Raw genomic sequence first — 11,229 nt, 5'->3', positions numbered from 1 at the left:
CTTAAAACTCTAATTAAAGGAGTTTCTTGGAAGTTTCTCTCTCCTACATAATTATTTATACTTGATAAAATAGTACTCCTTTAATATTTGCATTATTTATATAAATATGTAATTGATATCCTGATAAAAAATGATAATTAATGAAGAATTAACCTAAATAGTTGTCCACCCAATCAATTAAACTAAAAATAACCGGTGGAGGTATAAGATATGCATAATTTATGTATTATATATGTATAATTATGGATAATCAATGTATATTGCTAGAAAAAGTAAACAGAGCGAATATGACCGACAATTTGTGTAAAAACTGCTACTTTTACCTTTAGTGTATAACTTAAATCCCTGGATCTATTCCCTTAACTATGGCAAAAAAAAGGAAGATTTCTTGTGACTTTGGTTTTTCATGAAAGTTCCAAGAATATACAATAACGAACTTACATACAAAAAACATAAGCTGCTAAAATTAAGTAACAAATTCCAAGTGGATCTTGCCCTGTATATAAATACATACCTTTGCTTCTCTATATATAATATAAATATATTTATCAATGAAAGAAATGAAAGCTTCTTTTAGACTACCAACTTCCATCTTCCATTAAACAAAAATCTCAACAAGAAATTATTCCCTTTCTCTTTCCAAATCCAGAAAATTTTATTGAAGTTCTACTTTTTTCTTACCAAATCAATTTATTCCAAAAAACAAATGGGTTTAAGAGATATTGGAGCAACTTTGCCACCAGGATTTAGATTCTTTCCTAGTGATGAAGAATTAATTTGTGATTATCTTTACAAGAAAATTGCTAATCAAGAGGTTCTTAAAGGTACTTTAGTGGAAGTTGATCTTCATACTTGTGAGCCATGGCAACTTCCTGGTAGGTTTCTCTCCTTAATTCTTCTTCATGTTTTTTTTATCTGTATATTCAAAATTTACTGACCCGACTGATTGTCCAAATTTCATAACATGTTCTTCTTGTAATTTTTCTTCTTCTTCGTATCTTTTTAGATCATATGTGTATCCAAAATTTACTGATCCGACTAATTATCCAGATTTCATGACATGTATATCTTTATGTTCTTTGTTTTCTTGTACTACTACTACTTCTTCATTCTTCTTCTTCTTCTTCTTCTAGGTTATTTGTGTATTCAAAATTTACCGACTCGACTATTGTATGAATTTCATGGCATGTTCTTCGTCTTCTTGTAATTCTTCTTCTTCTTTGTATTTTTTTAGATCATATGCGTATCCAAAATTTACTTACTTGGCTAATTATCTAGATTTTATGACATGTACATCTTCATGTTCTTTGTTTTCTTGTAATTCTAATTCTTCTTCTTCTCCTTCTTCTTTGTATTTTTTTAGATCATATGTGTATCCCAAATTTACTAATTATCCAGATTTAATGATATATACATCTTAATGTTCTTTGTTTTGTTGTAATTCTTGTTCTTCTCCTTCTTCTTCATGTTTGGTTTTTATTTGGTCATCTACGTATCCAAAAGAAAATTAATTCTAATTTTTCCATTTAAAAAGAAATTAATTTTCCATAACTGTTTGAAGATTTTGTTTCGAGAAACTTGTACAATATTTCCAGGAATTTTTTAAACCAAACACCGTTAAGAGAAAAGTTTTTTGATCGATTTCTGCCCAAAAAAACTGAAAAACACATAGGAAAGTAGCATTTTTTGAGTGTTTGCAAAACTGTTAACCTTTATCGATACTATTTATTAATTTATCTTCTTTATAGAAAAAGGACCTTTTTTATCTGGATAATGCATGCTCACTTATAATTCGTACAAAGCCTATTTTGCATCTCTTTTCCTTTTCTTTGGAAATAGATTAAATTTTATCCACCGACACGTAATATATATAGAGAATACATCTTTTTAAACACCTTTTTTCTTCTTTCTGTTTTCTCCTGAAAGTGAAATTGATTTGAAGGAACCTTCCTAAGTTATGTGGACACACTTTTTTGTTTGGTTTTTATTTCCATTCAATGTCCGATACTTTGATATTCGCTTTTGATCCTGATTAATTTACATTCTTGTTACCTAAGGTTCATTAAAGTGAAAAGCGCTCTCGATCAAAATTCTTTCGATTCTTAAAACTTGAACCCGGGACTTTAATTAAGGTATAAAGATCCTATATATTCTATCATAATCCTCGATAGTTAGAGGATACACTAACTTCAAAGAAAAGGATGCCTTTTTCCTCTTTTTTTTTTTATGGAGTAAAAATAGATAAAATTTGGGTTCAATGGATTTGGTTCACATGTAGCATCTGCATAGAGTAGCTACAAGCCTAGCTACTACTCTAATAAAATTAGCAATTTCACAGGAGGAAAATGGATAAAAGAGGAAATTAATATGCTTTTAAGAAATATTCATTTAAAAGCTCCTTTTATGTCTAATTATAATAGCTGTGTCTATAACTTTTTATTTATGAGTCTTGTGCTTGCTGGTTTTGCTCTTGTTGTTCTTACATAGAAGCGAGCTAAAATTTCAACCTTATGAGTTTTGAATTTTAAAACGACGACTTCACCTGTTAATGACTGAGTTCAGAATTTAATATTTCTATTTAATGAATTTCTTAAAATAAAATACAAAAAACAATTAGGTTCGGCCGAACCCGTAACTTGACTTTTGAATCCGCCCGTCATATATATATATATATAGAGTGTGTGTGGTGGGTGTCCCGTGTTATTAATTGAGCACAAATTAGTCCGAACACTACAGTTATCAAATAAAAAAAGCTTGAAATAATAGATCTCCCTTTTCTGTAATGCAGTGCTTATTTAATCATAAGTTGCTGATTTTTATTCAACTAGCTGGATCACTCTCCTCCTTTTGTGTACAGAAAAAAGAGATCGTAAACAATATATGTAGTGTTGTGGGGAGTTTTTCAGTTTTTGAAAATTTTGAAAAAATGAGGGAAAATCTTTAAACTTTGGATCTCTTTATGCTCAAATACTGTATTAAATTATGCGATCATCTTACAAATCTGTGTTTTTCTAATATACAATATACTTTTGTTAAATTAGAGGTGGCAAAGCTAAACTCCAGTGAATGGTACTTCTTCAGTTTTCGAGATCGCAAATATGCTACTGGTTTTCGAACAAATAGGGCAACAATTTCTGGCTATTGGAAAGCTACAGGCAAAGATCGAACTGTGCTTGATCCTCGAACAGGTGAGTGACGAAATCAGGAATATATAAATAAATTTTAACTTATATATAGTATAATTTTTATATATCTAATATAATTTTTCGATAAAGGGCGTTCAACTGAACACTTGTATTGTAAGTGATTTCGTTATTGGAACAGGTGCTCTCATAGGCATGAGAAAAACTTTGGTGTTTTACAAGAATAGAGCTCCTAACGGGATTAAAACTGGCTGGATTATGCATGAATTTCGTTTGGAGAATCCTCATATACCTCCTAAGGTAATATAATCTTCTTCTTTTTTTATTATATTGCCATGCAAATTTTAAATTTTAATTTCAAGTGATAGAGAATACTTTCAACTGGCCTAGAATAGAGTAGAAGTCAAGTGTCTTATTACGCGGAGAGGTGGAGTTAGAAGCTCGGTCGAACCCAATAACTTTTGCTTAAATAGAATTACGAAATTTATTAAATATATACAATTATTAAATTTAGAACTCAATTATTAACACTTGGAATCGTTCGTTCTAAAAGAACTCGTAAAATTGAAATTCGGACGCGGTATGTTTGAAAACTTATTGTCGAGTCAAAGTGACGACGACAAAAATGTCTTTGTAAGAAACTTCTTAGAAACCTCCTAGTTAAGATTTGAGACAAAGGTACGAGACAATGGGTAATAGGTGAAAATAATTGATGGTGTCTAAGCTAGAATCTGATTTAAGTCATACACAGGTACGAAAGACTTTGTACACCAACAATGTAGTTTACAACAACAATAATATACTCGGTGTAACTTCACAAGTGGGATCTAGGGAGGATAAAGAATACACAATCTTATTCCTACTTTGTGCAGGTAAAGATGCTATTTCGATAGGTTATTGGCTCTAAGCAAACATGCATAATCACACCAGTATAGAGAAAAGATATGCAATAGTGAAAAAATCAAGGAATCAATAATAACAACAAGATAATAGTAAAACAAACACATCATTATCGGATAGTATAGAAATCTATAATATGGAAATACGAGAATAATGCTACCACTACTGGAATGAAAGAAAAGACGCTCGACTCTCTGCTACCCCTCTACCCTGATTCTCGCCTCCCTACACCAACAATGTAGTTTAATAATAATGTAATAACATATTAATAAAAAAAATCGCATTTATTTAGGTACCTAGAAGTAAGTTCAATATTGTGTGTGTGTATATTGACGGTGTAAAATTTTGTTACTTGTAACAGGTAGCTTGCTATATTTTTAGGTTCTTAATCCTACTTATGGACGGTTGAATTACTTTTAGTTATCTTTTAGATGAACTGATAGTATAAAGATTTTACTGGTGTAGTGTTAGTATATAAAAGGTAAACTCAGTTCAATAATATTGTTACATTTAAAAGACCTAACCTTATGTTGTCTATGATCATTGAACAGGAAGATTGGGTATTATGTCGAGTATTTCACAAAGGTACTAAAGATGATCAGAACAACACTAGTAACAATCTTAGCCCAGAAAACATGTACGAGGCTAGTGTCACTTCTCCAGAATTTGTTGTATCTCCTCTCAACAATATGGACAACCATGGATCCACCATGCCTAAGTTATTGCACTACGGCGACGGCTACTGCCCGTCGACTGCCAATTTCTCGAGTAACTCTGCCCATCAAAACCAAAAATCTAGCAACTTTCAGTTGTCACAAGAAATAAATAAAGTTTTGGCTAATGACATGGTTCACACAAAATGTGGCAAGGAAGATGAGTTTGGGTTCTTGTATGATATGAATTTTGAAGAATATTCAAGTTTACAAGATGGAGGAGTTCATAATTCATGCATTGGGGATATGAGATTTGAGGATGAAAATAGTTTGGTTTTTATTTAAAATTATTACTCATAATTATTTGTTGGATTGATGTTTGTAGAAAAAAAAATTAAATATTAAATCTTAATTATTTGTAGAAAATGTACAAACTTTAGTGTTTGCTTTTGTGTATAAGATATGATTGATTGGATGGTCCTTTTTTATTTCACTAGCTAGATAGATTTATAAGATCTTAAGGATATTCCATTGTTCATACAATTTGTTTTTCTAAACTTTTGACTTTTGGTGTGAATGGGAACAGTCATAATATTCTTTCCGTTACGTTCCTTTTGATGAGTTTCTTATATTTGAAAGATATTCATATATTCTATAAATGTTTTGGTCAATGTAATTAGTTTCGGCTAACCGACCAATTTTTTCCTTAATAATTGCTTCTTTTGCTTCACTCAACTTTGTTTTTTGGTTTCAAGAATTCAAGAGTAAAAATCCATTAACAATAATTAGATACATTCACAACGTATAATTAATAATATTGCATAACGAATTCGAACACTTTTCCTATAGTACTTAATTGCTGCTGCTGCTGCTTCTTCTTTTTTTCTTTTTTTTTTGGGTTTCACTTATAGTGTTTGGTACCTGTAGTAGCTCCTGATTAATCCAAATTTGTAGTGCATAGCGTTCCCTATTATAAAAAAATTTCTTCGAGCCTCAAATCTGAAACCTTTAATTATAGGTGAGGATTCAATTTATCATGCCACAACCCTCCGTGGTATAGTACTTCTCCCCCCCTAAACAGTGCACTTCATAAACTTAACGCAACATGATATATTACATAGTATATTACATAGAGTAAAGATGGACTATTATAAATTGAGTTAATAGTAGAGTATATGATATTACAAAATTATACTATAGGATAAAGTAGTAGTAGTAGTAGAGAGTGTGGTATTCTTATCTTCTTTCCTTTTTTGATCTTTAATGATGTTTATCATTACAAATTTAAATAATATTGGGTGAATTAAAAAGGAAATTAAAAACTCAATTGTTGGAATTTTTAAAACCTTGAAAACAATTTATTGAGAGTTTAGATAAATTGATGATTGATGTTCGTTGGGATGTTATTTTATAGTTGCGGTTAAAATTTAAAGTTATTTCATAAAGATTTGAGTTATTTGGTGATTTTTTCGTGAATTGAACTTCGTAGGAGACGAAACTTAGTCCCGACTGGTCGTTTTGAGCTCTAGCGCGTCGTTCGGCGGTTTGAGGCCTTGAGTAGCTTCACTTCGGGTATTATGACTTGTACGTGTGGCCGGAATTGAATTTCGGGAAGTTCGGGATGGATTTGGAAAGAAAATTCTAATTTCGAAGCTTTAAGTTGGAAGAATTTGCTAAGATGTGACTTTGAGTAAACGACCTCGGAATCGGAAATTTGAAGGTTCCAATAGGTTCGTATGATGATTTCGGACTTGGGCGTATGTTCAGGTTGAGTATTGGATCACTCGGGAGCATTTCAGCGTTTATTATGGAAAGTTAACATTTTCGAAGGTTTAAGAATTTCATAAGTTTGGTTTGAAGTGGATTTTGATGTTATCGATATCTGTTTGGGGTTCCGAGCCTTGGAATAGTTTTGTTATGTCATTTATGACTCGTGTATGAAATTTGAAGTCATTCCGGATTGATTTGATACGTTTCGGCACAAGATATAGAATTTTGAAATTTGAAAATTTATAAGTTTGATTCGAGGCGCGATTCATGATATTAATGTTGTTTGACGTGATTTAAGGCTTCGGCTAAGTTCGTATTGTATTTTGGAGCATGTTGGTATATTTGGTTAAGGTCCCGAGGGTCTCGGGTGGATTCCGGATGGTTAACGGATTGAATTTGGCCTTATGAAAATGTTGGTGGCAGCATATATGGTGTAACCGCAACTGCGAGATTTTGGCCGCAGGTGCGGAGCCGCAGAAGCGGCCAAGAGGGTCGCAGAAGCGATTCCGGGCGAGTAGGGCAGTGGCGCAGGTGCGAGACCATTTCCGCATCTGTGATGGCACAGTTGCAGCGTCCTTGAGCGCAGAAGCGGGATGGCTGGAGATCTCTGCGGAAGAGGATCAAGTTGGCCCTTGCGAACAGCTTGATACATTATCTCCCTTCAACCCTTTGAGCGAAATGCGGCAAAAGAAAAGGAAGGAAAATCCATGGACCGACCCCATAGGAACTACGAGATTACCCCAAGGACGCCTTCGGCATCCAGGGGTCACGGACTGACCATAGAACCATGTTTAATAAGTGGAACACATTAGTTGTCCGCTATCTGTCTTGAGTTAGACAAGCACATGCCTATCTTAGCTTCCTGTGACCTGCTTCGGAGACCCGCAAATGCGGTCGAGTTCCGCAGAAGCGGAACCGCACCTGCGCATGAGAAGCCGCAGAAGCGAAGGCGCAGATGCGCTGGAGGGGCCGCAGATGCAGAGGTTGAGGGACCTGAGGGGAGCCGCAGAAGCAGACTCGGAGCCGCAGAAGCGGCTAAGGTTCCGTAGATGCGAAAGTCACTGGGCAGTGGGGGTATTTTTAATCCGAGACTTAGCCCATTTCTCTCATATTTTTATTTGGTTGGAAGATTTTTGGAGCTCTTGGAGGGGAGATTTTCATCATATATGTCAAGGTAAGTAATTCCCGCATATTGTGAATTAAATATAAGGTTTATATAAGGATTTAAACATGAAAATTAGTAAAAATTTGGAATTTTGGTAGAAAACTTAGAAATTGGTATTTTTGGAATTTGACTACGAAATTGGACATGAAATTAGGAAAAAATTATATATTTGAGTTCGTGGTGTTATGGGTAAAGTTTATCTTCAAAATTTTCGGAATCCGGGCGCGTGGGTTTGAGGGTTGACTTTGATGGATTTTAAGCGAAGCTGGGAATCATTATAACTTGTTAAATTATGGGTGTTAGAGTATATTTTGATTGGGTTGCACCTTGTTTGACTAGTTTTGGATCGACGGGCATCGGTTTAAGATGTTAGAGAGGCTTTGGAGCCGGTTATGGAACTTCGGAGCGAGGTATGTCTCATGTCTAACTCTGTGAGGGGAAAACTACCTCTAGGTGATATATTTGTTATGTGTTACTTATTGCGGGGGCTACGTACGCACAAGGTGACGAGAGTACGTGCGTAGCTAGATTCATGTTATGTCGGTTCACACCATGCTATAGCTATACTACTTGAGTTGTCTCCTACCTATTAAATTCCTTTATTTTACGTTGCGACTTGAGACTAGACTTGTGTAGAGTGATAGACTCGATATGGTAGAGATTCGACGGGCTTCATGATTATCCGCGAAATGATTGTACTCCTCTTACGAAATTCTTCCGTGTATCACGTTTCACCGAAAGGTTTCCCTTAATATACATAACTCACACGTCTACTCGTGAGTGGGGTCAAGGACCCGTCAAAGCTTCATATTCTAATGGGATCGGGCCGTTCACCTTGGCAGGATAGATACATCTATGGTGTCGTTCGACCCTCGGCAGTGCGCACACTATGATGGATCGGGTCGTACGCCTCGGCAGAATTTTGTACCACACTCTCATGGGAGCAGGCCGTTTGCCTCGGCAATAAAATAGATGTATCTATGGTTCTTAAATGTTATGATGGATCGGGTCGTACGCCTCGGCATTTCTATAAAATACTCTTATGAAATCGTGCGTAATAATTTGGCAAGAAGCCAGGATATATGTGAGTTGTTCCTGATTGAACTGTGATGACTTATTTGGTAAGGTCTATTATATATATACTCTGATTGAGGAGGTAGCTAATAGCTAAGAGTTTGAGTTATTGCTGAGAGGAGGATTCTACCACGTATATTATACTTGTTATTTCGCTTATTTACTCTGTCTCACACCTGTTTACCTCTATTGCATCTGTCTTATTGGACCGCTAGTAAGTGTTGATGTCAACCCCTCGTCACTACTTCTATGGGGTTAGGCTAGATACTTACTGGGCACGCATTGACTTACGTACTCATGCTACACTTGCTGCACTATTCGTGCAGGTACATATATGTCTGGTGGTCTTTTGGGCGCAGAGACGTGGCTATTGCGGGGACTTTACCGTGAGCTGCATTTCATGTTACGACCTGCAGCCTGTAGAGTCTCAGAGTTATTTATATTCTCCTCTCTAATTTGTATTCCAGACAGATGTTGTATTTTATTATATTTTCTAGTTGATGCTCATGCAATTGTGACACTAGGTTTTGGGGGTTCCTTCAGGTTATTCATTAATGTGGTTTGTCTAAATATTTTCATTTACTTTGTAAATCCTATTTTATACTGTTCAATTAAGAAAAATTATGATTTCAAAATACTAAAAGGGAGTAATTAAATTGATAAATCACTGTTGGCTTTTCTGACAACGGTGTTAAGCGCCATCACGACCTATAGTAGATTTTGGGTTGTGACATATATAGTATTATAATAAGTGTATAATATCGTATATCGGGTATATAAACAATATTATAAAAAATAATGGACTATGCAGCTGGAAACTTAAAAATATGACTACTAGGTGCAATATAGTATGTTAGACTTGTATAGGGTAAAATATTCTATGATGCGTGGTTTCCCAAAAGAGGGACACGTGGAACCCAAGACGGGGGATGGCCAAGATCGAAGACAACTGTTCCGTTTGTCACCGGAAATAATAACGCTCATAAAGATGTGATGAATACTCTTCACCCGGTAGCATTTAATAGAAAATATTCCGTGGCATTAAGAATGATTGCCCGTTACAGGAAATTTAGCATTTTATGTTCACTGTTACATCTTCATCAATGACCCTCATAATTGACATTAAAGAGGGGCACGATCCTAGGACCTCCTTCCCTAGACATAGTTGTAATTAGTGAGCTCAATTATCTTTGTATAGGGGAATTTTTGGACAAACTCGTGCAATATTCTATTCGAAGCTTAATACAATTTTATCTTCTTGCTTTTTGATTTCGCTGTTGTTGTACCCAGAAATCCTATTTCCGGAACTGTTATTTCTGTTATTTCGTCTCCATCTCAAGACTAAGTATTGCATAATTCTTCAATTATTTTATTAATTCAGGATCAAATTAATTCACTTGTCTAGAAACCACGTATAAATTCAACTGTACCATTTAAGGGTAAATAGTTTGGCGCCCACCGTGGGGCCTAGACAGTCGTGCGATTAAATTGATCCTTGTCTTTGTTACTAACATGTTTTGATTATTTTGTCCTAGAAAAAATCGTAACAAATGGCAGATAACGTTGTTAACAACACGCACAATCCCGAGATTCGAGGGGACCAACCTCATTTCGAGGACTCAATCAGTGACATCCACAATGAGGGGAATGGCGCCACACCGATGCATGACATGCAGTATCCTCGACATGTTTGAGATATAACTCCCGATGGTGCTGAGGAGGAACATGTAGTTAACGCGGTAAAGGTCTTGCAAGAGCAACATGTGATCATTCTAGACCACCTCACGCGACATGATAAGGTTATGACGGAGTTGAAGCAGGCGTTGTCGGGGGCTTCGAATAATGCGAATAGACGAGATTTGATTCCTCCCAATGCTCCCGCGAATTAAACAGCGCATAGGGTCGACAACAACACTCCTAAAGGCGAAGTTGGCTCTGGTCGGACTGGGGGGGGAGTGGATCCGGCCTAAATAACGAGAACGATCCTTTCAAGAATGAACTTTTACGGTTTATGAGGGAAGTGAACGACCGCATGGACCAAATCCTGGGCACGCCACCAGTGCTGAAAGGTCGAGACTCAAAAAAGTATACTCAATTGCCATACAAGCCAAGTGTGGCACCAGAATTATTCCTGAAGCGGTTCAAAATGTCCGATGTGCCAAGGTATGATGGAACTTCAGACCCTCAAGAGCACGTTACCACTTACACAACGACGGTGAAAGGAAATGATTTAGCTCCTCACAAAATTGAATCTGTTTTGCTGAAAAGTTTTGGAGAAACTCTCACGAGGGGAGCGTTGATGTGGTATTCACTGTTACCCTAGCATTCCATAGACTCCTTTGATATGCTCGCGGACTCTTTCATCAAGGCTCATGCTGAGGCCAGAAAAGTACAGGCCTGAAAGGACGACATATTCAGGATTGCGCAAGGAGAGTCCGAGTTACTACGAGAATTTGTTACCCGATTCTAGAAGGAGAAAATGTTGCTCCCAGCTGTCCCGGATGAATGGGAGGCTGAAGCATTC

The 11,229-nt window shown here is 35.8% G+C and overlaps 1 protein-coding gene across 1 annotated transcript; it reads left to right on the top strand.

Moving 5' to 3' along the window:
- The first annotated feature begins 536 nt into the window (after window positions 1-536).
- LOC104115749 (NAC domain-containing protein 21/22-like) lies at window positions 537-5,176 on the top strand. Its single transcript, XM_009626442.4, has 4 exons — window positions 537-875; window positions 3,042-3,188; window positions 3,325-3,443; window positions 4,595-5,176. The coding sequence occupies exons 1-4, from the start codon at window positions 707-709 to the stop codon at window positions 5,039-5,041; spliced, it is 882 nt and encodes a 293-aa protein (XP_009624737.1). The 5' UTR covers window positions 537-706; the 3' UTR covers window positions 5,042-5,176.
- Window positions 5,177-11,229: the final 6,053 nt, after the last annotated feature.

Source organism: Nicotiana tomentosiformis, chromosome 2, assembly GCF_000390325.3.
Source record: "Nicotiana tomentosiformis chromosome 2, ASM39032v3, whole genome shotgun sequence".
Classification (NCBI taxonomy): domain Eukaryota; kingdom Viridiplantae; phylum Streptophyta; class Magnoliopsida; order Solanales; family Solanaceae; genus Nicotiana; species Nicotiana tomentosiformis.
Note: the sequence above shows the minus strand (reverse complement) of the source record. Positions and strands in the feature narration are given on the sequence as shown.

Excerpts from the sequence above, each read along its gene's own strand:
- LOC104115749 (XM_009626442.4), top strand. The coding sequence starts at position 707 with ATGGGTTTAAGAGATATTGGAGCAACTTTGCCACCAGGATTTAGATTC. Across the intron at positions 3,189-3,324 it reads TGTGCTTGATCCTCGAACAG|GTGCTCTCATAGGCATGAGA; the intron begins GTGAGTGACGAA and ends TTATTGGAACAG. Across the intron at positions 3,444-4,594 it reads ATCCTCATATACCTCCTAAG|GAAGATTGGGTATTATGTCG; the intron begins GTAATATAATCT and ends ATCATTGAACAG.